The sequence below is a fragment of the Ictidomys tridecemlineatus genome, chromosome 10 (assembly GCF_052094955.1).
Source record: "Ictidomys tridecemlineatus isolate mIctTri1 chromosome 10, mIctTri1.hap1, whole genome shotgun sequence".
NCBI lineage: Eukaryota > Metazoa > Chordata > Mammalia > Rodentia > Sciuridae > Ictidomys > Ictidomys tridecemlineatus.
In genome coordinates, this window is record NC_135486.1 from 34,735,181 (window position 1) to 34,761,205 (window position 26,025).

General features: G+C 51.2%; 1 protein-coding gene across 6 annotated transcripts; it reads left to right on the forward strand.

Annotated features, from left to right (window-relative positions):
* The first annotated feature begins 566 nt into the window (after positions 1–566).
* Positions 567–25,736, forward strand: Ikbke (inhibitor of nuclear factor kappa B kinase subunit epsilon). Of its 6 annotated transcripts, XM_078022711.1 has the most exons (22): positions 569–826; positions 1,355–1,438; positions 2,935–3,030; positions 3,707–3,847; positions 4,465–4,594; positions 5,688–5,869; positions 6,287–6,447; positions 7,988–8,098; positions 8,398–8,577; positions 9,137–9,333; positions 10,083–10,147; positions 10,235–10,326; positions 10,485–10,571; positions 14,575–14,650; positions 14,762–14,874; positions 16,694–16,770; positions 19,495–19,534; positions 20,443–20,544; positions 21,747–21,843; positions 22,608–22,720; positions 22,904–22,975; positions 24,948–25,736. In XM_078022711.1, the coding sequence occupies exons 3-22, from the start codon at positions 2,944–2,946 to the stop codon at positions 24,979–24,981; spliced, it is 2,157 nt and encodes a 718-aa protein (XP_077878837.1). In that variant the 5' UTR covers positions 569–826; positions 1,355–1,438; positions 2,935–2,943; the 3' UTR covers positions 24,982–25,736. The 6 variants fall into 6 exon arrangements, 4 of the variants coding, with proteins under 4 accessions (XP_077878840.1, XP_077878839.1, XP_077878838.1 ...); XM_078022712.1 differs by lacking the exon at positions 1,355–1,438 and having other exon boundaries at positions 568–826; XM_078022714.1 differs by lacking the exons at positions 21,747–21,843; positions 22,608–22,720; positions 22,904–22,975; positions 24,948–25,736 and adding an exon at positions 19,859–19,936 and having other exon boundaries at positions 567–826; positions 20,443–20,535.
* The last annotated feature ends 289 nt before the right edge of the window (positions 25,737–26,025 follow it).

The window sequence follows — 26,025 nt, forward strand, 5'->3', positions numbered from 1 at the left end:
CTGAAAAACGCTGTCCAGTCTCCCAGGCTTTTGTGGATTTACTGTTCTGACTTCCATAAGCCCAAGGAATGTGTGCACCCTCATGCTGTGGCTGAGAAAGTGGATTGGGAGGGCTTGTATGTTATGCTCCAGGTCACACTGGAGTACTTGACTTGGGTTCCAGTGTTGCCCCTGGGCCTCTGTGGGTTCCTGGGAAGGCAAGTCAGATTGGACTTCTCCTAGAAGTGGCAAGGTACACTTCCTGGACCTCCCTGGGGCTCTAGGGTGTGGGAACTCCATCTTCCCAGCAGCTCTCCACTTGGTTAACTTGCCCAACCTGCTCTGGGGATTCTAGGTAGAGACCTGAAATTCCCTGCTCCAATGAACTGCAGGAGGTGCCAAAACATGACCCAGTGGCCTGCCACAGATCCCCAGGCCTAGTTCCTGGCCTCTTTGTGGCTCGAACTCTAGTTCTATTGCCTCCACTTGAGAACTCAAAGCATCCTCTTTCTCCTTCCTGCTGTGGTGTCGGTAGCAGCCAAGCTGCCTGTCTCTTTAAGAGAGAGAGAGAGGGAGAGAGGTGGGGAGGGAAAGAACGAAATCAGGAAGTAGGAGAGAGCCCAGAGCCAGGGCTCTACAGAGCAGGGTGTCAGGGCTGGCAGGGAAGAAACCTGTAATCCCAGCTCCCAGCCGTCACAGGGCCATTTCAACTAGCCCTGCCTGTGTCCCAGGGTCCTTGACTATCAAGATGTTGTGGGTACTGCCCAGGAATAACTGCTGCAAGCCTTGAGGGTGCCAGGGGTGCCACCCCCTCCTACAAGTGGGCATCCCCTGAAGCCGCGATGGGGTGAGTATGCAGCATCCCCTGGGAGGGTGACATGGGGATCCTGGGCATGGGCAGTGCAGGGTAGGGCTCAGCTGAGGCAGGCACATCAGCAGAGGAGTGGCTCGGGGCCCAGCGCCCACTGCCTGTGCTCTCTGTGGCTACTGGGGGGAGGGTGGTATCCTGCACACCTTCCCTGGTGGACACTCTTGGGAAGGACTATCTGGAGGCCAGTGAGCCCCAAGGAGGGTTGTGGCATACAAGAACACCCCATCAGCTACCAGTGCCCCTTTCCTGGGCTTCCCCACACCCCGAAGCTTCCCAACACCTCTCCTTGGGGTCTTTCTCACTGGCTGGAATCCTAGGAGTAGGAGTGGTCAGGAAAGGCTCCCAGAACAGCTGGGGAAGAAGACTGGAAACCACCCCCCAGCCCTGTGGGGGAGGTGACAAACAGGAAAGGGTTAAAGGGCTGGGGTTGGTGGCCTTTGATGGGGGCTGAGAATCAAAAAGCACCAAGGGGGCCTCTCATCCGCCCTCCTCTTTCCGGTGTAGCTCAGCTCCTGGACTTGCCACAGACAGAGAGCATAACACATACTTGCCAGGGAGAGCCTGATTCAGGGCCACTGTGAGCGTGGGGTAAGTGCATCTGGCCACGGAAGAGCCCGAGGAGGGCGGGGAGGCCACGGGTCGGTCAGCGCACCTTCTGTGCCGTCGTCCATCCACTCAATAAAGGCTACTGAGCCCTCTGTGCACAGGTGCCGGGGCAGACTAGAGCCAGATGTGCCACAAGCAGAGCTCCTAGGCACAGAACCCAAGGCTCTGTCGCTCACCGTGAGGCCCTGCCTTTTGCACCACACTGCTGGTCATCCTAGGTCCTCAGCTGTTCCTGGCCACACCCTGCACAGGGGTTGTGTTGCACTAGCCCAAGGAAGAATGATGAAGGTCATGCAACCTGGTGGGTCATGCAACCTGAGCTCCCCATGCTGGGGCCCTTGGGCTTGATTTCAGTGTGCTCTGCCCCAGTGTCACACCCCAGACCCCCAGCTGACTCCTCCCAGGGCAACCTGGCCAGTTCATCCATAATGAGCTGCTACGTAGTCCCAGTGCCTCAGTTGCTTCTGCATTATGCAAACACAAGTTTCAAGTCTGAAACTCAGACTTGACCAATGAACTGGACTTGACCAATGGTCTCTGACTCAAGGAGCTGACATACTCAAGGATTTGCATTTTCAAAAAAAAAAAAAATGATTAGACAGAGAAAAGGCTTAAAGCTAAGCAACATAGGATTCCAGGCCTGGGATATGAGAGCAGAAGTAGGCCCTTGTCTAATCTAGGATTCCTTCCCAGATGCCCTCAGGCATTTCAAAAATGGCCAGTCCTGACCTAATACTTCAGACAAGCATTGAGATTGACTTCTAAGGCTACCCTTTCTGGAATCAGTTGCTTTAAAGGAACTGGCCTTTGGAGAAAACAGGACAGGAGAAAAGATGGGGAACAGGGCTGTAGAGGGGTTTCATATCCTCCTTAGGGCTTGTGTTTGATGGTCTCTGGCCTTCCCCACCCACTGCCTGTTCCCTGTCCCTCTCCTCTCTCTCTCCCTCTCTGTAACAGCACTGACCTGTATGCTGGTGACCTGGTGAGCAGCTGTTAGCTCAGGGCAGAGGAAGTGGGGGCCGGGCAGTCAGGCAGTGGGTGGTGTGGGGGCTCCAGGCTCATGTTGCAATCTTGGAGATTTGTGGTGGTGTGACTGACCTGAGGCCCTTCCTCCTGCACTGTTTCTGCTTCCTGGGACAGTCCCAGGCCTGGATGCCAAAACCCTACAGTCTGGAAGAAGTGATGGAGTAAAGAAGCTCATCTCTGCAGAATGGGAGGGGCTAGGGGACACTGAGGAGTGAGTACAGACAGATGGCCCTGTGGGTAGAACAGGCCCAGCTATGGGCTGAGGGCCCAGCAGGCCTCCTCTTGGTTATGCTTCATTTGGAGGAAGTTACTTAACCTTTCTGTGCTTCCAACTTCCCCACTCCTGTAAAATGACCATATGGAGCTCTTTCTGGGGTGGCCTTGGACTGGCCATCAATGTCCATTCCAGGTTAGGAATAGAATCCTGGGGTCCCCCACGTGTACTTTTCCAGGGAGAGGAGATGCAGAGCACCGCCAACTACCTGTGGCACACAGATGAGCTGTTGGGCCAGGGCGCGACTGCCAGTGTGTACAAGGCCCGCAACAAGGTAAGTGGCAACCCTGTGGGGGCCACTGTCTGGCCAACCCAGCCCACCCCCACTACCCTGTGCCCAGCAGGAAGCCCTAGCAGCCTCCGGTGGGCCTGGAGGTGGTGTGTGGCTGGACAGGGACATCAGACTCGTTGTACCCACTTGGGAGGAAGGACCCCATTGATTTGGGCAGTGGGGAACTAAGTAGGTACGAATTAGGACAGGAGACAGATGACAGCACAAAGCAAATATCCAGGGGGAGGTGATAGCGAGTGGGATCTAGGAATAGCAGAGGTGGGAAGCAGGATGCCTGGGTTTATCCTGTATCCGCTATGGAGCCAGATCATTATATATGAGGCTCCCCTCTCCTATGTGGGAGTTGGATTCAGGTAGCCCAGGTTCTAATCCCAGCCCTCCTGCTGAGTGCCTTTGCAGTTAGTATCTATGGCAAGAGTAACAGTTGTCACAAGCCATCACCTGTAGGGTCTTGGGTGTGTCAAGCCTTTGTCACCTCCCAGGGCCTGACCATCTACTGCCTGAATAGGGGAAGGACCTGCGGGTAGGAGCCTGCTTCCTCTCCTTAGGTTTGGCTGCTGGGAGTCTGAAGAGGAGCCCCAGAGAGCGTGGAGGCTCCTCAGCAGGGGTGGGACCTGCATTGTCCCAGGCCACTTCCCAACCTTCCTCCCCATGGCAGAAATCCGGGGAGTTGGTCGCTGTGAAGGTCTTCAACACCGCCAGCTACCTGCGCCCCCGCGAGGTACAGGGGAGAGAGTTCGAGGTCCTGCGGAAGCTGAATCATCAGAACATCGTCAAGCTGTTTGCAGTGGAGGAGACGGTGAGTCCTGTGATGGGTCAAGTTGGATGGCCTTGTTCTTGATCCTCAATCTGGGGAGAGACTTGGTCACCTGCTAATCAAAAAGTCAAGACCAGGGAGGAGGCAACTGGAGAGCAACATGTTGAGCGAAACAAGTTAGTCTCAAAGTCAAGGGCAGAATGTTGTCCCTCATATGTGGAAGCTAGAGAGAAAAAAAAATACTAAAAGAACCTTGTGAAAATAGAAAGAGTTTAGGAAGGGGATAGGGAGGGAGGAGAGGCAGAAAAGGGAAAGATCTGGGGAATGAAGTTGATCAATCTATGCCATATGCATAAATGAATAGGTCACATGAATCCCACTACTGTGTAGAATCATAATGCACCAATTAAAAAAAAAAAACAAAAACTCAAGGGTGGGTGGGACAGCACGTCAGAATGCATGAGGGAATCATTTCCTAATGAGAAGGCTTCCTGTGAAGGGTGGCCTTGGATTCTAGCCTGTGGGATCCATGTAAGACCAAAGAGGGAAGGCCAGGCCAGAAGCTGCTAGAGCTCTGGGCTCTACTCAAGGAGCCACCTCTTCTTGATGGGGGGAGGGGAAGTGCCCTCCACCTCAGCCTTCCTCTGTCCTGGCCACAGGGGGGCGGCCGGCAGAAGGTACTGGTGATGGAGTACTGCTCTAGCGGGAGTCTGCTGAGCGTGCTGGAGAGCCCAGAGAATACCTTCGGGCTGCCGGAGGACGAGTTCCTGGTGGTTCTGCGCTGTGTGGGTAAGCCCGCCCTGTCCCCAGCTCCCATCGGACCAGCCATGGCCTGGGACCTCCACCCAGGGGGGGTAGGACATTCTGAAACAAGTAATCCCAACCCAAATGAGCATTCTCGAGGGTCTCCATTTATAGTACTGAGACAAATGGGCAGAACCCAGGTGTCTGATTCCTGTTAATCATTCAGCTTCAAACTATAATTTAAAAATAAATTTTAAGCCTGGTGCGGTGGCTATAATCCCAAACCTATAATCCCAGCTGCTCCAGAGGCTGAGGCAAGAGGATTGCAAGTTCAAGGCCAGCCTCAGCAACTTAGTGAGGCCCTAAGCAACTTAGCAAGACCCTGTCTCAAAATAAAAATATAAAAAGGGCTGGGAATGTGGCCTGGTGGTTAAGTGCCCCTGGGTTCAATCCCTAGTACAAAAAAATAATAAAAATAAATTCTAAAAAGAGTGAATGCCTATATACAATCAGCATTATTCACAGGGCCAAGGGGGGATATCTAAAAGGATAAAATAATGTACATGCTTACAGTAGGATCCACTCCAGCCTTAAAAAGGAGGGATATCCTGTCATCAACTGCAGAATGCATGCACCCAGAGGATACTCTGCCAAACACAGAAGGACAACTGCATGGTCCCACTCACACGAGCTTCCTGGAGTGGTCAGATCCCTAGAGACAGATGGCAGGATGGTGGTTGCAAGGCCTGGGGGTGTGGTGTTGTTTAATGGATATGGAGTTTCCATTCGGGAAGATGAGAAGATTCTGGAGATAGGTGCTAGTGATGAGCGCTTGGCGATATTAATGTGCTTAATGCGCTGTGCTGTTCACACCAACACAGTTAAAATGGTAAATTGTGTGAACTATCTTTGGCCACAAAAAAATAAGAAGGGGAAAGGCAGGCCCTGGGTTTCCTTGAGAATCCAGATGGAACCTCAATACTCTAGGGTCCTTGGAACGTCCCTCCTTCCCCCGTGCCCATCTCTGTTCTCCTGTTCCTTTTGTGGCCCTGTCATCTGGTGGGAACTCCTGCGGGTCTCCCTGGGGCCAAGGACAGCCTTTTCCAGGGCCAGCTCGCAGCCCTCTGTCTGTCCCCAGTGGCCGGCATGAACCACCTGCGGGAGAACGGCATCGTGCACCGGGACATCAAGCCTGGCAACATCATGCGCCTCATTGGGGAGGAGGGACAGAGCATCTACAAGCTGACAGACTTCGGGGCTGCCCGGGAGCTAGATGACGATGAGAAGTTCATCTCTGTCTACGGGACAGAGGAGTACCTGGTGAGTGACATGTGGGGACCTGCTGTCCCAGGCTGAGGGTCTTTCCCCATGCTGATTACCCTTGATTTGTGCCTTGTTTAGAGCCCTCTAGAAGGGTTCTTGCCCCTCGTCCTGCTCTCTCAGGGTTATAGCTCCTCCACCCCTGCTATACCCCTACCAGAATTCCTTCTGCTCTTTAAGAGGCCTGCCTAGCCCCCCACAGTTAGCTCCTCGGACCCATCCTCAGGAGGTGAGATGCAACCAGTCAACACCTTCCCCTGTGCAGAGGGTGATGCTCTGGGTAGTGAACACGGTGCCCATTTTTACACTGATAAAGTAAATGGATTCGGAATGGTTCCATGTCCACCAGAAGTCCACAGAAGGTGCCCCCTGCCCACTGTCCCCCTCCACTGCTGCTCTCTGCTCTCTCTCTCACAGCACCCTGACATGTATGAGCGGGCGGTGCTTCGCAAGCCTCAGCAAAAGGCATTTGGGGTGACTGTGGATCTCTGGAGCATCGGGGTGACCCTGTACCACGCAGCTACCGGCAGCCTTCCTTTCGTCCCTTTTGGTGGGCCCCGGCGCAACAAGGAGATCATGTACGGTGGGCCACAGGGTAGGGAATGAGGGGGTCAGGCCCTGGACTTCCTACTGGCTGACTCTGGCCCTTTCCTCACTGGTCCCTGCTGCCTCCTTTTCCCCTGTCCCCACCCAGGCTCCTCACTCAGACTAGAAGCTGAACTTCCCCTGGCTCTGCGGGAGATGCTCATCCTCCCTTTTCTTGGTTCAGTGTTTCACTTCCCTGGCGCCCAGCTCACCACCTCTCCACCGAGTCTCAGAGAGAATTGCCCAAGGTGGCAGAGTCTGCCAGGGCCAAGGAGGCGCCAGCTCCCAGGTCCAAGGTCTCCTGTGGTTTTCAGATGTTAGATACAGAAGGAACTGGAGACAGTGGCTACTCCTAGGCTGCACTGCCCAGAACAAAAGGGATATGATTTTGGTGTCACACCAAGTCTCGAGACTGCAGGATCTCTGAAATAAAAGGGTTCATTGAGCTTTCACATATGCTCATCAGAAAAAGAAACTAAAAGAAAAAAAGCAGGTCCTGGTGTGAATCCTGCAACTTACAGCAGCAGAGCTAGGTAGCAGTCAGAAAAATGTCCACTGGACCTAGAGTGAAGAGTATTTCTTTTTAAATTTTAGGGAAAATAAACACACACACACACACACACACACACAACTTGTTTACACTGAATCTATGGCTATGCTATGCTCTGGGTAGTGAACACAGTGCTGATAAAGTAAATGGATTCGGAATGGTTCCATGTCCACCAGAAGTCCACGCAAAGTGCCCCCTGCCCACTGTCCTCCTCCACAGCTGCTCTCTGCACTCTCTCCCAGGATGAGACAGGAAAGCTTTGGAATAGGAAGCTGTCCATAAGAAGAACTCATTGCCTCTCGAGTAAAGAGTCCAGAATGTTGATATGAAAACAGGGCAGGATGGCCCTGGTGGTCAACAGTGAGGGGACTGAAGTCAAGGTTTCCAGGAATGTGGAACACTCTTCCCTTAGTGTCCTTGGAGCTATTAACTGATTAACTTCCCTTATCTCTTCCCTACTCCATCTCCTGGTGCTAGTAATTACATTTATGACATCTCAGAATTTCGGTTTTATCAGTGGATTACCAGGAAGGCTGGTGCTCAAATCTTCAGCCCAGGGGACAAGCTGTGTGGAGCCTATATTAGGTTTAGAGACAAGGGAAAGAGACTGGCATGGATGGGGTTTTCAGGGAAGGAGAGACACTGAAGAGAGGGTTGGGTGAGAAAAGGACAGAGGAGGAGAGGAGATTGGGGGCCAAGATCAGCATGGCACAGGTGTGGAGGTGACTGGGTTGTGGGATATGCCGAAGTGGGTGGAGACAGCAGATGGTGGGAAGGTCTCTGTCTAGAGCAGGGAGCTTGACTGGGGAGCCAAGGCAAGGGGCTCTCATGGGCTGAGGGCCATCTCTCTCCAATTCCATTTCCAGCTCACCTCAGAGTGTCTGGGTGGCATTAACAGGTGCTTTGCACCCTCTGTGATAAGTTTGTTGTCATTTGAAGTATGGTGGGCTGGGAGCCCCACTGACTGATCCTGCCCACCCCAGGTACCGCATCACCACAGAGAAACCAGTTGGGGCCATTGCAGGTACCCAGAAGCGTGAGAACGGACCCCTGGAGTGGAGCTACACTCTCCCCATCACCTGCCAGCTGTCCATGTGAGTGGGAAGGGCGAGCACATCCCCAAGTCTGGGCTGGGTATCACTTCTCTCGGCTGAGGGAAACTTGGAGGCCTGTTCTAGTGGCTCTCTTGGGTACGCCACTTTTCCTTTGTGGCCTCGGGTTTTCCATTTGGATGCTGGAATGAATTTTTTCCAGTAATTCTTTCTCAACCCAGCCTGCCCCACCACCTTGGTCCTAGGTCCTCAGGACCTTCTCATGGCGTGTCCCCATTGCCTACTTGAGGAGAACCCATCTGGCCCTAGCCCCTGACCATCTCCATGTCCTGGGAGGGCAGGGGGCTGCAGAGCCAGCTGGTGCCTATCCTGGCCAACATCCTGGAAGTGGAGCAGGCCAAATGCTGGGGCTTCGACCAGTTCTTTGCGGAAACCAGTGACATCCTGCAGCGAGTTGTCGTCCACGTCTTCTCCCTGTCCCAGGCTGTCCTGCACCGTGTCTACATCCACGCCCACAACACGTGAGTAGGGGTGAGGGAGGGAAGGCATGAAAGCTTTCTCCACCCAAGCAGAAATGTGTGTCTAAGGAAGCACCTCCCAAGGCATGGGGGCTTAGGTATGAAATCTTCTGGGTCCAAACCTAGTTTGGAAAAGTACCAGTTGCACAAAATTAAACAGATTTCCTTGCTTGTACTTCAGAAGTCCAGTATTCTTCATGATGCCAGTGTGCATTCTAAGTCTCAGAAGTGTGTGTGTGAGTGTGTGTGTGTGTGTGTGTGTGTGTGTGTGTGTGTGTGCATTTCCTAAATTTATTAGAGTACTTTATGGGATTAGGAGAATTTTAAGGAAAATGTAGCGGGAACCAGTGTGCAAATGCGGAGGTTGGGTATTGGGACTTTGGGGTCCTGTTTCTGCCCTTTTTCTCTTATCTTTGATGAGAGGGAGAACCACCTCCATCCTTCCCTCTAAAAAGCTAAGCTCCCCCCATGGGACAAGTCTTAGCTGGGATTTGGTCCCCTGACTCCACATCTGGCCCACTGATCCTTCTTCCTCCCCTCCCTCTCTCCCTGGTGGGTCTAGGATAGCCATCTTTCTGGAGGCCGTGTATGAGCAGACCAATGTGGCCCCCCACCACCAGGAATACCTCTTTGAGGGTCACCTCTGTGTTCTTGAGCCCAACCTCTCAGCACAGCACATCACTCACACAACTGCCAGCAGCCCCCTGACCCTGTTCAGCATGGCCAGCGAGACTCCAAAGGGGCTAGCCTTCAGGGACCGTGAGTAGGGTCACCCAGGCTGGGCAGCATTCTCCTCCAGGATACAGGGGATTACAATGCTGGGCATTAACTAATGGTTTTGGTTTCTTTTGTTTTGTTTTGGGGTGCATGGGGTATAGAAGGCAGATCCAGGTTTACATTCTGTGCATGCCACTGAGATACCATGTGACTTTGAGTTGGTGGCCTGACCCCAGGGGCTTCTCAGTGTTCTCAGATCTGTGAAAGCAACACCAACTGAATCAGGGTTTTGGCTTTAGTGTGTGCTGCCCAATCTGTGATACAGGGGAATACCTTGGTAGTTGGTATTGGAAGAAACAGGAACCCAAGCTGCTAGAGTAAAGGGCAGATAGTCAGAGTTCCAGAGCTTTCTCCTTTCTCCAAGTTCTAGAAAACTATTATCCTTTTTCATTTTAATGATGCTAATTTCATCTTCCTTCCCTGAGGTGGGGAAGGTGATTTAACCTTGAAACCCTTGGGCAAGACGCCCAAGGGATTTTTTCATTTTCTGTTGAGCCAAATCTTGAGCTTGAGGATTCTCCAAAATGGCCACAAGGTGGCAGTAAAGGACTGCAACTTAAAACCCACTCTCCTTTCATTCAAGCCTTGGATGGTGAGGGCTCTGGGTGAATTGGGAAGTTTGAGGTGAGAGATTCTTGAGGGTGGAATGTGATCTGGGAACAAGAAAGGATGAGCTCAGAATTGATCCAGACCATAGGGACAAATCCCTCAGATAGGGTCTTTATCTGCAGCTGCTCTGGACATCCCCAAGTTCGTCCCCAAAGTGGACCTACAGGCAGATTACAACACGGCTAAGGTGAGAGGTGTGCCCAGATGGCAGAGAGGAGGTGTGGCACAGGGGAAAGAGGTGTGGGACCTGACCCTGCCCACCTGTGTGTTTCAGGGTGTGCTGGGCGTTGGTTACCAGTCCCTGCGGCTAGCTCGGATCCTGCTAGACGGGCAGGAGCTAATGCTTCGGGGGTTGTACTGGGTCGTGTGAGTGCCCCTGGGGGCTAGGGGGAGGGCAGGGCGGGCAGAAAGGGCAAGGATAACCATCCAGAGTTCCTCTGCACTGTCCCAGGGACCATGCCAATGTGCATGGCTTGCTTGGTGCCCCAGTGAGGGCGACCTTGACTCAGACTCCTCTCGAGCAGGGAGGTGCTCCAGGCCACATGCTGTCGGACTCAGGAGGTCACACGGACAGCCCTCTTCTTCCTCAGCAGCAGCCTGGGCACTGAGAGGTGAGTATCCTGCCCAGGCCAGCCCTTCTCTCTGTGTCTGTTCTATACCCTTTATGGCTCCTGTGGTGTATCTGGTCTTCCCTGACCCAGAGCTCCTGCCTCCCCTGCCTGCTAAAATAGAGAGGGTTAATGTGCCTTACTTCTGGCTAACTAACTTAAATATTAGCCTTGTTGCATATCTCCCAAAACTATCTAATAAATATCAGGTCTAGTAACTAAAAAATAAATAAATAAATAAATAAATAAATAAAATAGAGAGGGCACTCCCAATCTGTCCCTCCTGCTCCACCTGTCAGGATGACTGCAAAATAACCCTCCCAGTCCAGTCACTCACCTGGGAGACTCTGAGGGCACTGCCTGTCCCAGTATCAGGCAGTCTCCCAGCCCCAGCAAGGGGTCTCTGCTCTCCTAGGTCTCTCCCTGAATGATTTGGGATGCTCATGCTGCACCAAGACCCAAAGCAGAACTCTAGGGAAAGACTCCTGGCCATGGCCATGCACAGTCCATGGACTTGACCCAAGGTGGAGATCCAATGATCTCCATGCCCCTGCTCCTGTCTCCTCTGAATTTTCCACTTGTCTCTGCCTTCTTTGGGTTCCCTGCCCAGTCATCAGGACCCTGTACCTTCTATTCCCCTGTTTTGGGCTAAGTAGGGATGATGGGTTAGAAAGAGAGAGAGAGGATGGGGAGAGGAAACAGAGCTGGGGGTTCTAGAAATGAGAACAAGGGAAGATTTTTTTTTTCCAGAGCACTGTGGAGAAGTGGGCACAGCCCCCCAAACCCTGGAAATCTTAGGTATGAGGCAGGTGAGAGTTAGGAGCTCTGCAGACCAGAGTCTTTCCTGCCACGAGGAGATGGTGGTGAAAAGAAGCAGATACTGCCAAACACAGCTGAAGTCCCCCGCCATCCCCAGCCCTTGTCCTCAGGGGTGAGGGAATGGCTCTCCTTGGGCTGACTCCCCACAGCTCTGCCTGCCTCCTGGGGTCTGGCAGCAGCCACACTGATAATGGGGCAGAGGGGACGTGAGGAAGAGGAGCGTCTCCAGATGACAGGGGTGGAGTCCTGTCATGGCTGAGCCCCTTCAAATGGTGACACAGGGTGGGATCTATCAGCATGGCTTATGAATCTCCTCTGAGCAGACTCTGTCCAGAGCTCAGAAAGGAGATCCAGGGAGAGATGTGGCATCACATCACACAGAGGGCCACAGACTTCTCTGACACATGAGGGCTGGCAGAAAAAGTAAAGAGAGGTAGAGGCAGCCACTGAAGCCTTCCTGGAAGAAGAGGCATTTTAGGCCAGAAAGAGAAAGAATACCTTTTGTAGGAGGGTCTATGCAGAGATTGGAAAAGAGGACCATGTTTAGAGGAAGGAGGGGGGTCCTGTGAGGTTAGTGAAACCACAGTCGGGATGGCAAATGTCCTGGAATAAAGCCAGAGAGGGATGGTGGTGGGTGGGGAATGGAGGGGAGAGCATGGGGGGCCAGGAGGGCCCAGTTAGAGGGAGGTTGGGTGCCAATAAAATGACCATTAGGTTCTCTGTCAGGGAAGAGGTGTGTAGAGAAATTGATTGCACATCCATCTAGCTTTGCCCTGGCTTGACAGGTGGTGGAGCCTGGTGTCAGGGGCTATTGTTTTTCCTTTCTGCTTCCAAGGCCTCCCTGAGGCCTGGTGTGTCTGGGGAACTCATGGTCAGGCATGCTACATTCTCCTGTCAAGGAGGATGAGAGCAGGACTCCAGAGGGCCAGGTGTGATAGGACCAGGCCCTCATCACCTTTCCCCACCTGGGCCTCCGTCCTCATTTTCTAAACTACTTCTGGGGCCTCCCAGCTCCAACATTTTGCAATCCCATTCTCTTCTGCACATCCTCAGGCCTGTAGGTTCCTCTAAGGGCCAAAGCCACTAGCTCCACCTGCAGTGGAATCTGAGGTATCTGAGCTGCAGGTAACATCTGCAGGTACAGAGCGGCCCCTCAGTGCCTCGCCTGGTCACCCATGTCCCCAGCAGGCAGCTTGCATCTCTCAGCCCCCCATCCCCCCACAGCTCCCTTGGCAGAGTAGTCCTGCCTTTGTCCCAAAGCCTTGTGACACTCCTCTGCAGCTGCTGCCACCTGAGGCACTGTCTGGGCAGCTAGGACTGGCTCTGAGAATCCCAGGGCCCCCAGTCCCACCCCAAAACTGTATGCTGGCAAGCCCTTTACCATGGAGGTCTCACTGGATCCCCATGAACACCTTATTAAGGAGCAGGAAGAAAATTTATCTCCCTGTTTTATAGATGAAGAGCCTGAGACCTTAGAAAGCTAGGGGGACTAACCCAAGGTCACGCAGAGGCAAGTGTGGCTAGCAGGACCAGGACTTGAATCCAGGACTCCTGACTCCCTGAGGGGTTGCACTGGGTCAGCTGGTCCTCTTCTGCAGTCTAGTATTTCCCACCCCAAATGGCATCCAGTAAGGACTCCGCATTCATGAAGTGGTGACTTCTGCCAGCCCTGACGTACCCGATGAGCAAAACAGACAGTGTCCTTGCCTTTGTGGACCTTCAAGTTCACCCCTAAGCCCTCTGCTCACTTCTTTCCTCCCCGATCCTCCATTCCTAATCTAAAATATATGGGATTCTTTTTTTCTTAATTCTTATTGTTATTTAAAAAGTATATGTCACTGGGCACAGTGGCACACATCTGTAATCCCGAAAGCTCCAAAGGCTGAGGCAGGAGGATTGCAAGTTCCAAGCCACCCTCAGCAGTGAGACCCTGTCTCTAAATATAATACAAAATAGGGCTGGGAATGTGGCTAAAATGGTTTTAAAAAATAAAATAAATAAAAAGCATTTATTAATGGTAGAACATTAGAAAGTACAGATAAGCAAAAGTAAACTTCACCACCTTTTGCCCCCCAGAGACAGGCTGTTATATTCCATTAGCATATCTATATGTAGTAAATCACTTTCTATTATAAGAGTTAATATGCAAAAATGCAAATTAACCAGCATGTATTTATTTAGTACTCTATAGCCTACTTTTCTCAGCTAAGGAGCCCCACCCCCTTCTATATCCATACATTTTCTTCTTATCTGGTACTTATCTCTTTTCAGATTTTTCAGATTACCCCTCACATTTTCTTTTACAGCTAGTTTTATTCATACTGGAATCCAGTCCAAGACCTCACTTTGTTTCTGGTCGTTCTGTCCCTTAAGTCTATTTTGGCACGAACTCCAAATTGCCCGCTGTACATGCCACTGGCTTATTGCAGGGACCAAGTTCGTTGTCCTGTCTTCTGGGCTCATTTAGAGCTTCCTCATCATGATGTCTCCCTGTTCTTCTTTCCTGGTGTTTCCAATTTACATTGGGACTTCTACAGACTGAATGGATTCAAGTTAAACATTTTATGTTAGAACTCCTCATAGATGACACTGGATACTTCCTATTGACACATCACTGGGCAGTGACAGCCTGATTCCTCTACTGTACATGCATTTTTCTTGCAAATGAAAGAATCAGGATAATGTCACTTTGTCACCAAGCAAAGGTCCACCCCTCCATCATTCATCATTGATTTTAATACTATGCTCAAGAGCATCATTTCTCTGGGGAAATAGGATACTACCATCCCAAGCCGTGGCATGTTATTGCCTAGTAGTCTACAAAAGATAGATCCCCTTCATAACTGTTGGTTATCATGGAGTACAGTTTCTACTGGAAAGGATCTTCATTTTCTCTGTTTGATTACAAATTGTCCTGGTAAGGAGTTCATGAAAGCTATTTTGTATCACGGGCTCATACATTTTCATAGACTCAAGGTGTCCCAATGCACCTCAACCTTTATTCTTTGCAGAACTCAACAATGTCACAACCATGGTATACAGAGCTCTCAAGTTGGCTCCTTGTGCCAAACTTCCCAGAGACCCTGAGAGCCATCAAGGTTGTCTCAAAGATGCCATGCCAGCATGTGTTCCCAGAGATCCCTGCTCCTAAGCCCTCAAGTGCAGCCTCCCTCTTCTTTCTCTCCAGGTTGAACAGCACAGCAGAGACACCTGAGGTCCAGGAGCTGAAGGAGGTTGCAGATCTGAGGTCCAGGTTGCAGACTGTGAGTGAGCTGGGAGACAGGAGTAGAGGTGGGGGTGGGCAGTGTTCTAGCCGGGCTGCCCAGCAGGCCTCAAGCTAGGGACCCCCGGGGGTCTGCCTTTTTGTCCCATAGCTGGCTGAGGTTCTCTCCAGATGTTCCCAGAATATCACAGAGACACAGAAAAGCCTCAGGGACCTCAACTCAGCGCTGGTGAAGAACCGGGATCAGGTACATGAAGACAGAAGGTCTGTGGGATTTTCCTCATTTGTGGGGTTGGGGTAGGGAGGGGCCCAGCCCACAGGGTCCTTTCCAGAAGTCAGCTGGCTTCCTCCCTTCTGTTGGCAAGACTGTTAGAGCTAGGGTAGGAATACAGGAGGGATCCAGACCCACTCCTGAGACCATAGGAGAAGAGGGTCTGGGTCCCTGCCCCTACCTGAGAGTGGAGTCAGGAAGCTGCGCAGGTTCTGTAGTTCTGGGAAAAGTATGGTTCCTTTCCCTCTTTCTGTCAGGCCCTGACACTCAGTATCTCACTGAATCCTCCAAAAACAATAATACCGCTATACTAATGGTCATTTATAGATGAGGAAGCTCACTATGTGAGGTTAATTTGCCTTGAGCTGGGGCCAGTTAGTGACCAGTGACAGAGGGCTTCAGGACAGATCTGTCCAATTCCAATGTCTGTGTTCTTGACCTACAGCAGACAGGATTTTAACCTTTAAAAAATCCATTCTCCTTTTTCACAAATGCCCACCCACCCCAAGGTCTGCTCTGTGTGGAGCTGCGGGCCCCCTTGCCCCAGTCTGACAACAGGGCAGATTGTGCCTGTGGGGAGCATGGTACCTGTGGCAATGAGGGCCTCCACAGATCCATTATCCCATATGCTTGATCCTAAATTCAAAAGCGCTAAAAACCACAGGGTTCTTCTTAACTGTTTTGGCCACAAAAGTTGACCTAAACTGACATAATGCTCTTCACAGTCTACCTAGTCTACTTAGGGTAGATGTCCTTTTGTTTCTATGAAGATGTGAGCACATTTGACTAGGGACATGGCCCCTGTGTGGTGCCTGTATGTGCACTGCTCTGAATTACCTTTCAGAAAACACTTAACCCTGAGTCTTTTGGATAAACTCTATGGATTCGGGGTCCCACCCTGGCCACCTTGTCCTCCACCCCCACATTCTGAAAAGGGCAGGGAAAAGTGAGTGTTCTGCCCAGAGTCCAGCTCCAGAAACAGCCAAAATGAGGTACCTAAAGGAGCTCTGGGAAAGAAGCAGAGTCCAGTAGGCCTGAGGGAGAGGAAAGACCCCAGACATCTCAAACACAGGGCTTTGTCCAGTCTAAGAAGACCCTTGAAAGGTCACCTACTGACTCTCCTGTCTCCTGGCCGGACTGCTGACCACTGATCCTTTTTTTTTAATAATTGTTTTTAGTTGTAGATGGACACAATACCTTTATTTTACTTATTTTTATGTGGTGCTGAGGATGGACCCCAGTGCTTCACATGTACTAGTCAAGCGCTCTACCACTGGGGTCTACAACCCCAGCCCCTATTCCTGTTTTAAACAAGGATCACAGGTTCATTATTTGTCATAGAATTCTTCTATGTGCCAAGCTTCCGGTATACCAAGAGAGTTTGCCCTTCTGCCCTGTGCAGGTGGCCAGGAGCGATTTCTATTCCACTCCGTCCCAGCTGTCTTTGGCAGACTCTCTTGGGTTCCTGGGGCCTCTCAAGGCCTACTCTCAAGACTTCCTGTGGAGCAAGGGCCACTTCCCTGTTGCCTGACCAGTTTGACTTCTTCTCTCACCTCTTACTTAATTTTTTGTGTGTGAGGGAGTGTGGGGTGGGGGTGAACAGGAGGATGGGAGATGGCTGGCTTGCTCTAAGATTTCTCAAATAATCTCAGAGACAGAACAGTGACCCCTGCTTCCAGACTGGCCCCCAGAACTGGGGCAATGAGGCTCCTCCTGCAGGGAGACAGCTTCTCCCCTACCCAACCCCCATCCCATCCTCTCCTTCACCTTTGCTCTGTGCTGTTTGATTCTTCCTGTTGTCTCCTGCCACAGCATCCAGCAGATTCAGTGTTGTGTGGACAAGATGAGCCTCATCTACAAACAGTTTAAGAAATCGAGGATGAGGCCAGGTGAGCCATGGAGAGCAAATGTCCCCTATGCTCTCTTCCCTCTCTCTGCCTTCCTCCCTTCCTGAGATTGGTGGATACTCCATTCGGTGTGGGTGGAGGCCCCTGAGTGGATGGTGCTAGGTGGGGCCAGGGAGCAGCTGGCCTAAGGCAGGGCCCCTGCCCACTGCCTGCAGGCCAGTGAGGATTGAAGCCTTTACTCTTGTGCCCATTGTTCTGTGAGAGGTTTAGATGACATGGGTAGGGGACATAGTGGGCCAGAGCCTAAGTAGTCCTGGAAAGGGACTCCTTATTTTGACAGGGCACTTTATGGTTTGAGTGTTTTCCTATCCTCTGTGTCTTAGGGGTACAGAGAAAGCCAGGTTTTCAAAAGGGGGATCAGAAGAAATCCCATTGAGAGTCACAGGGCCAGGTGACATGCCTGTGTGATCTACTAATGCTCACAGAGACCTGGGTGGGGCCAGCCCATTCACAGGATGGGAACTGCCTGCCCAGGTGACTGCCATCATAGGGAAGGGTGAGGGGGTAAAGGGGGCAGCTGGAGCCTGGGGAGCAAACACATCCAAGCTGACCCTCTGTTTCCCCTCCTGTTCTAAGTGTTTCCTAATCTGCAGACTGCAGGCCTTAGGCTTTGTTGCCTAATACTCTTCTATCCCTGGGATTATCTTAAAAGCACTGTTCAATAAAAACACAATGAAACACATATGTAATTTTAAATTTTCTCACAGCCAAATTAAAAAGTAGAAATAAAAAAACATGCCAGGTGCTGTTGTGTGTACCTGCAATCCCAGCTACTCTGGAGGCTGAGGCAGGAAGGATCAAAATTTCAAGGGCAGGCTGGAAACTTAGTTAGACCCTGTCTCAAAATTTAAATTTTTTTTAAAAGGCTGGGGATAGAGCTAAGAGATAGAGCACTTATCTAGCATGTGCAAGGCCCTGTGTTTGATCCCCAGGATTGAAAATATAGAAACAGAATTAATTGTAATATGTTTTATTCAACCCAATGTCACTGTAGCATGCAATTAGTGAAAACAAAATTTTTAAAGAGATATTTAATGTTTCTTTTCTCACAGAGTCTTCAAAATCCCATGTGTATTTTACACTTAGAGCACGTCTCTATTTGGAAGCTAAGTGTTTAACAAAGTGAAATGTAGTCTTAACAACTGATCTGTGTTTAATATTTAATATGTTCAACCACTTCAGCTTTTCAATTAATTGAATTAATTCAAATTCAGGTCCTCAGTTTCACTAGCTGCACATCAGGTGCTCTGTAGCTGTGTGTTTGGTGCTACCATAATGGACACAGAGATCTTCAGAAGATAATCCTCTCTTTTTAGGGGTCTCAGTCCTGCCTCTGAATCTGGCCTTGGAGGGTGTAGGGGACCACAGGGCATGGAGAAAGCAAAATCTTCTGTCCCTGTAAGCCAACTGAGCTTTGGGGCTCAGCCAGACTGGCTCTGTATCCAGTTGGCTATGGCTTCAGGAGCACCTCGGGGGTCTTCTGCCGCTATGGCCAGACTCTGTTAACACTACCATCTAAACTTCACCCAAGCACCTCCTGTGCTAGGCACCATCCTGGGGGCTCTGCATGTTCTTAAAACCCTGGAAGCCATTATCCTCCCCATTTTACAGATGAGGAAACAGTCCAATAGAAAAAGAAAGATAAAGTAACCCAAGCAATATAGGTCTAGCAACTTTCAGCTGCCCCTCTTTACAGCCTCAAAGGATTTTCATTTCTATTAGTCTTCCAGAGCCTTATTCAAACCTTTAACTGCTAATGCCTGGTGTGTTAGAAGATGCCATTCTGGGAGACACTCAGTATCTTTGGGGAACTCTCTGACATGATCCACACAGGAGCCCCAAGTGGTACCTGAGATGGCTGGGGAAGCAGGCTCACTGAAGCCAAATCATCTGCCTTTGGCCACCTGCTAATATCAGGCCAGTCTGGGACTTGTTCCAGATCTCTTGGACCCCAAAAGTACTCTATGCTGACTGTGGGGCTCAGGAAGGGGATCCTGCTATATTAGGGGAGTGGAATGGGAAGGCAGGAAAGGCCAACTTGCTTATTATCTTGGGGCTGCCATCACCTATAGGCCCATTCCCTTGAAGCCCAGCAGGGGGCAGCATCTCCCTGATGTGAACATTAGGGCCCTTCAGGGGTTGGCCAAGGCCAAAGTTCTAAAACTTCAGCCCCGCTGGCCAACGTGCTCCATCTGCAAAAGTCACTGGGCAGAGAGAGGGAATTAGAAGGTGGTGGCTGAGCTTCTCCAACTAGTTGCTGCAGAGTCCATCTGGCTCTGTCGGGAGCATGGTCTTCAGGGCTTGGGCCGACCAGCTGCAGGCATCAGTCCCTCTCCTGGATGAGAGCCATGGCTGACCAAGCATCTTTCAAGGCCCATCTCACCCACTACTCCCTAATTCCCAAGCCCCCAGCCCTGCACTACAGGTTCACCTTCCTCTGGAGCCTTGTGGCAATTTTTCTGTAGCTTCTTTAGGCCCCTAAGTCATAACCAGGGACTTGGTCAGAATAATAATGTCCTAAGTTGTAATAAGTTACATGGGTGTTCCTCTCCCTCTGTCTTTCCTGGCTCCAATGGGCTGTGAGCTCTCATGAAACAAGGCCCAAGCTGGGCTGTCTTCATCTTCATAACTGTCCCCAAAGTCCCTGTAGCACTCTGTTTTGTTGATGATTAAGTAGGTGACATCATTTCTGTCTGTTTCCTTCAGGGCTCGGCTACAATGAGGAGCAGATTCACAAGCTGGATAAGTGAGTGGCCTGTCCACTGGCAGGCGGGGACCAGGAGAGTGGATTCAGCAGGGCAGAGCCATTGTCTGTGCCAGACAGGAAGGGCCCTGCTCCTAGGCTGAGCTGAGAAGAGGGGGATAACTCTATCTGGGGCAGGTTATCTATGGTCAGGGGAGGACACTGCCTAGCTGAGTCAGAGGGAGGCTTCGGCAGCAATCTTGATGTATCTGCATTTACTTCTGGCATGAATAATATTGGGGCTGGTTTTTTTTCCCTAATTGTCCTCCCTGATTTACTACTTCCCACTTCCTGCCTCTGACCTCTGCTGCTTTGTGCTTCCCTCAGCTTCTGTTTTCCAGATACTTTCATCTTTCATGATGCCTCCCCCATGGTCCAGTAGTTATTTGGAGACTCTCTCCCCAGGTGTGCATCCATCCCTGTCCCCCTACACACACACACACACACACACACACACACATGCACATAATCATGGGAGTGGGGGGGCACATAGTCATGCACTTTCCTTAACCACCATCTGTCCTTCCTCCTGCTTGAGAGTGTGTGGGTTTCAGGAGGGCTCCTCATCCATCTCCCATCCCTGTTGACACCTGTGCTTTGCTGACCTCTGGCCTATATGATGCAAAGATCTTTTTTTTTTAACCAGGGATTGAACCCACAGGTGCTTAACCACTGAGCCACATCCCCAGCCCTATTTTATTTTGTATTTAAAGACAAGGTCTCAGGGTCTCACTAAGTTGCTGAAAGCCTCATTGACTTGCTGAGCCTGGCTTTGAACTCGTGATCCTCCTGCCTCAGCCTCCTGAGTTGCTGGGATTATAGGCGGGTGCCATCGCACTCAGCTAAAATTGTGGATCTTGACAGTGGCTCTGGCTGCTCATCGCTAGGCCTTGGTTTCTCTGTCTTTTCAGGGTGAATTTCAGTCATTTAGCCAAAAGACTCCTGCAGCTGTTCCAGGAGGAGTGTGTGCCAAAGTACCAAGCAGCCCTGGTCACACATGGCAAGAGGATGAGGTGAGAGTCTGGCCCTTCTTCCTTAGCTCTTGGACCCCCAGGATGGGCCTGGTCCCCTCAGGCTTCTGAGGACCCTGAGCTCTACAAGCCCTGGCTGAGGGAGAGGAGTAAGTGAAGAAAGAAATGTGAGAAAATTGGTGGTTTTATGTACCTAGGCAGACCAGGCAGTCTGCTGGGATGATTTCTACAAATATGCTTGTTTAGACCCCAAATATCTATACAGTAGATGTTATGCCCCCAGTAAGGCTCAAAGAACTGGTCTCTTTTAAATATCACACAGCTTGTAAGTCAGACCCAGGATTAGTACATAGGTAAACACACCTCTAAAATCTGGATTCGTTTCCCCATGCCAATTGGTTGTGGTAGGAACTTCCTCTCTGGGGAGAATATCAGGTCCCACTGGGACAAGGACAGTCAGTTTATGGGCTTCTGATGGGGCACAGAAGCAGGGGCAGATGGTGTCTGTCCTCTAATAGAGCCTTCTTATACTATTCTCCATAGGAGTTTGGGATCCCCTTTCAGGCAGGACCCCCTCCTTCCCCTGTCTACATGAACACAAGTCCCTCCCTAGACGAGAAGTCAGGCTCCAACGTGCTGTGTGATCCCTCCCTGGCTGAGACCCAGCGTCCCCATATTAGAATAACAGTGCCCTGATATTCTACCTCCAACCTCCAGTCCCTCCAAATTCTGAGTTGATGGATCTGAGTTTAGGTAATAGCTCCTCAGGATGATCCTAATGTGTAGTCAGGGTTGCGAACCAACCAATGATCTAATGGCTCTGGGCCTCAATTTCCTCTCTGTGTAACAGGGAAAAGTCCCAGTTCATATCTCACCTTAGAGAATTCATAAAAGTCTTGACGGTGATTTGCTTTGGAAATGGGATGTGACCATTATGCCCCATAAAGCCCCAGCGTAGGCTGCCATCTGGGTCTCTGGAGCCTCGCCCCTCTTGTGTGCATGTGACCAGTGGCACACATGGAATCCATGCTCCCTACGGTGGTTCTGTTGGGACCCTCCCCAGCCTCAGTCAGGAGGGTCCATCAGAACCACCATAGGGTTAGGCAGGTGAGGGATGAGCACCCTTAGAAGGGCAGAGGCAGGGAAGGGAGCAAGTGCCTGGGACCCATCGGAGTCTGCAGTGGGCCCCAGGGGGAGTGAGCAGAGACCTGCTCCAAGTCTAATTGGTCACCTGCTTTCTCAAGGGAGGTGTATGAGACCAGGACCCACCTGCGCTGGGTCAGCTGTTCTGTGACCTCCTGCAACACAGAAGCACAAGGAGTCCAGGAGAACCTAAGCAAGGTGTGAGGTCTTCAAAGGTCCCTAGAGTTGCTGGTGGTGGTTTTCAGATACCCTGGGGCGGGGAACATTGGGGTCACTTTGATGCAGATTAAGACTCTGACTCACAAACATGCCCTGAGCACAGAGCAAAGATTGGAAAGCATGTCTTGGTAATCTCAAGACTAAAGGTCACTGGGAGGGCAGGGACTCTGGGATGTTGAGACACCTTCCTTGGGGTCTTGTGCAGCCTGGAAGGCTCCAAGGCCTCTCTGAGCAAGGCCATGGGAACTCTCCTTGGTCTTCTGACCAGCTGTCTGCAAAGACACCAACACTCAGGTGGCTCTGAGAAGCGGCCTACCCAGCCACAAGGAATGGAGAGGGGTTGCTGCTTCCCAGAGCCAGCCACTTGTTGCTCCCTCTCACCTCCCCAGCACATACCCATGCAAGCAGCTCCCTGCTTTCAGAGAGTGGCCAGAGGTTACCCCTACCTCTTCTCTGCAGCCCGTGGCTCATATTATACCAAGAGATGGTCAAGCTAGACACAAAAGAGAACTTGACATTCTGCATCATTCAATCCAAGCACAGATGAGTGAAAGTAGTTGTGTCATTGCATTCCCAGGATGGGAACAAGGGGCTCATGGGAAAGCCTGGACAATTTCAGGGACTCCAGAGATGCAGGCTGGGGGTAGTTAGTTACCTTCCTCTTTCCCTTTCTCAGCCTGTCCCCTCCCCAGTCACAAATAAGCCAGCTCAAATCTTTCTGACTAAAGTGTGACTTCCTTCAGATCCTAGACCAGCTATCCTACCAGCTCCTTCAAGACAGAACAAAAGAGGTACAGACCTCACCACCCCCCATAGCTCCTCACCCCAGTCCTGCGCCAAAGGACCTGGTTCTCCAGTAAGTGCCACAGAGAAGGGTGTGTGGTGGGAGAGGGGACGAGAGGGGACCCTACAGTGCTGAGGTTAGGGCCCAGTCGTTTTCCCTCAGGTTGGCCTAAAGGGCTGCCCCTTGGCAGGAGAGGAGGGGTCTGGGCAGGGCAATTTCAGCCTCCTGTCACCTCTCTGGCCTCTGCCTCCACAGCATGCAGGAGCTCTGTGAGGAGATGAGGTTGCTGGCCTTTGACCTGCAGGACAACAACCGCATCATCGAACGGTAAAGAAGCTCTTGCTATATGCCAGGGAGGGCTGGGTCCTCAAACTGCCATGGCTTGAGGGTACAGAGTCCCTGGGCCTCTCCACACAGGCTTGATGGCATGGATTTTCTTTCTTTTTTCTTGTGGGGGGTAGGTACTGGGGATTGAACTCAGGGGCACTCAATCACTGAGCCACATCCCCAGCCCTATTTTGTATTTTCTTTAGAGACAGGGTCTTGCTGAGTTGCTTAGCACCTCCCTTTTGCTGAGGTTGGCTTTGAACTCGCGATCCTCCTGCCTCAGCCTACCGAGTTGCTGGGGTTATAGGCATGTGCCACCACACCCCCGGTTTGATGGCATCGATTTTCTAAACAGCTGCATTGGAGTTTAGACCATGTTCACAAGAGGGATATCATCCTGAGGGGCTGAGGTTTCACTTAGACTTTAACAAGTGAGCCTCAATTCTGTCAGAAAGATGGGGCTTGGAGGCAGCTGGATTTGTGCCTGGGTCCTCATCTGCATTGAGTGTGGACACTGTGCTCAGGCTTCCCACACTGTCTCCTGGAGTCTCCCCAGCTGTCCTCAGAGTGGGCACTACCTCCATCCATATGTCCTGCCCCAGGAAACTGTGCCACATGTAGCCCAGCTTCAGTGCCCAAAGCCTGTGCCTCTCCAGCCTCGGGGGGCTGTTCTCCTGTCCAAGCTCTTAGCCAAGCTGCCAGGGAGACCCTCTACTGGGGTAGGAGTGAATGCAGTGGCGCGCACACTTTTTGGTTTTGTGCACCAGTAAAAGTCACAAAAAGAAAGAAAGAAAGAAAGAAAGAGAGAGAGAGAGAGAGAGAGAGAGAGAGAGAGAGAGAGAAAAAAGAAAGCCAGGATTGCCAACTACTCATCCGACTAAGCTTGCACATCTGACAGGACAAAAGGCCTGCCCTGTAGCTGTCCCACTTACAAAACACATCAACACCAAAGATACGATCTCAGAATAAAGGACGTTTCCGCTTGCCCTGAAGACTGGAGACTACCTGGATAATAAGCACACACTTCCACAGTTTCCCCATCAGCCTTAAGTCTGTCTTTCCCCCATTCAGGGACAAGTGGCATGGCAGAAAGAGGCAGGGATTTCAGTGGGATCTGAATTCTGACTGTGCTCCTTACTGCCTGCTCATCAGGGTCATCCTGGGAGATTTGCTTAGCTCAGAGCTTCAGTTCTCTCTCCTATGAAATAAAAATAACAATTCCTACCTTACAGCATGGTCACAGAGTTTAAGATGTGATATGTGAGGTCCCTGAGGGCTAATGGGGCTGTGGAGGGAAGGACCCAATAAACATTCATTGTTTCCCAGAGGTCACTCCAGTCTGGAACCTTAGACTCTGGGCCAGACGTAGGGCAACCAGGAGCAGAGCTTGTGGTTTGTCCCCAGAATTTAAGAGGCCCCTTGGGTAGGGGAGGCATGTCCTTCCTCTCCACTCGGGCAGGAAAGTTCATCCTCTTAAGTGCCCGAAAAAAAAAAGAGATTCAGCAGCTTTGGAGAAACTTTCCAAAATAGCCCTCTCAGTCAGGAAGTTCTACTTTTAGTACCGACATAAATTTTTCTTGCTGTGATATGTGGTCTATTTACAAATAGCTCAAAAACTTTATTTTTCACTTCCTTATTCAGAGCCATAGCCAAAGATACAAATGAACCAATTTGAACTCCTTTCCCACCTCCTAAACTCTGGATGCACATTGCAATCACCATGGAAGTTTCTAAGAGTGCAGATGCCTGGGTTTGGAGGGTATCCTAGGCTTCCCAGGTGGTCGTGACAAGCAGTCAGATGAGAACCAGAGCAGTTCTTGTCAGGGAGCAAGGGCACTACAAGAGGACAGCTGGGCACCTGGATGGCTGGGAACTCTCAAATATTGATGGTGCTGGGCCCTGGGGTGTGATTTGCAGGTTTCTCCAATAGGTAGGTGAAACTAACTCTGCTAACCTGTGCCTTTCATTACAGATTAGGTAGACTCCCATCAGCTCCTGACGTCTGAGCTGTGGGGGGCGTGTGAGGCATCCGGAGCATTAGAATCATTCACACACTGCTCTTCTGCACTGCGGGACCCAACCCAGGGTGAGATTCTGGTCCCATCTCATCAGCCTACCTCCCTCCTGGCCACTGGTCGGGAGATGTCATCAGCATTACCTTCCAATGCCTGTTCCCCTGGGAAGCTGCACAGCCGACTCTGTCACAATTCACAGGAAAGTGCAGCAGCCACTGCCTGGACCATCCTTTGTGCTTTCTCCAGGCTCTGGGACTGCTGCTCTGTCACCCAGGCCTGGAGGCCTGAACCTGGCGAGGCTGTGGGGAAAAGAGACTCCCACAGGCCCTCCCACCCCTTCTGCATTCCCCAGGCATCAGCAGAGGAGGCCTCCTGGGACTTCCCCAGGGTACAGGTCAAACAACCTCACCTCCATCTTCCTTCCTCTTCCTCTTAAGGTGTTTCACACTGAATACCCCCCACCTCCTGGGTCCCCTAGAGTCACCATGTTTGGCCACAGATAATGTCCCTCTGTTCTTGGTCTGGATGAGCCTCAGGTTGAGAAAATGGGTGGTGGGCCAAGTGCCTGTGCCTCAGGGGCTCTTTGCTTGCCTTCTGGCTCTAATGCACCATCTGGTCCTGGGCTGCCGCTAGGCAGTGCTGACGGGAGCCCTGCCAATGAGCGCGGGCCTGTAAGCCCAGGGCCCTGAGCAGAGAGCAGGCCTGCACCTTCGAGAAATAGAATAAACATGGCTGCCTTTTCTGTTTTTTGTGACTGTTACTGGGCTATCTGAGGGGCAGGGAAGATCCTCAGCTGGGTGTACTTGGCAGGGCTGGGTGGGGATCTGTGAGAAGCATTGGAGGCCACTGGTCTTCTGATTCCTGCCTTTCCCCTAAGTGGGCCCTAATTTCAGGGAACAGCCCAAGGAAGATGTTCTCTTACTGGGGGAGGAGAGGTATTATTTGCCATTCCTTCCATTTTTCTTACCCTTGTCCTTTGAGGACTTGCATAAGGTCCTGAAACTTGGGGAGAAAAAAAATGTCTACCTTTTCTTA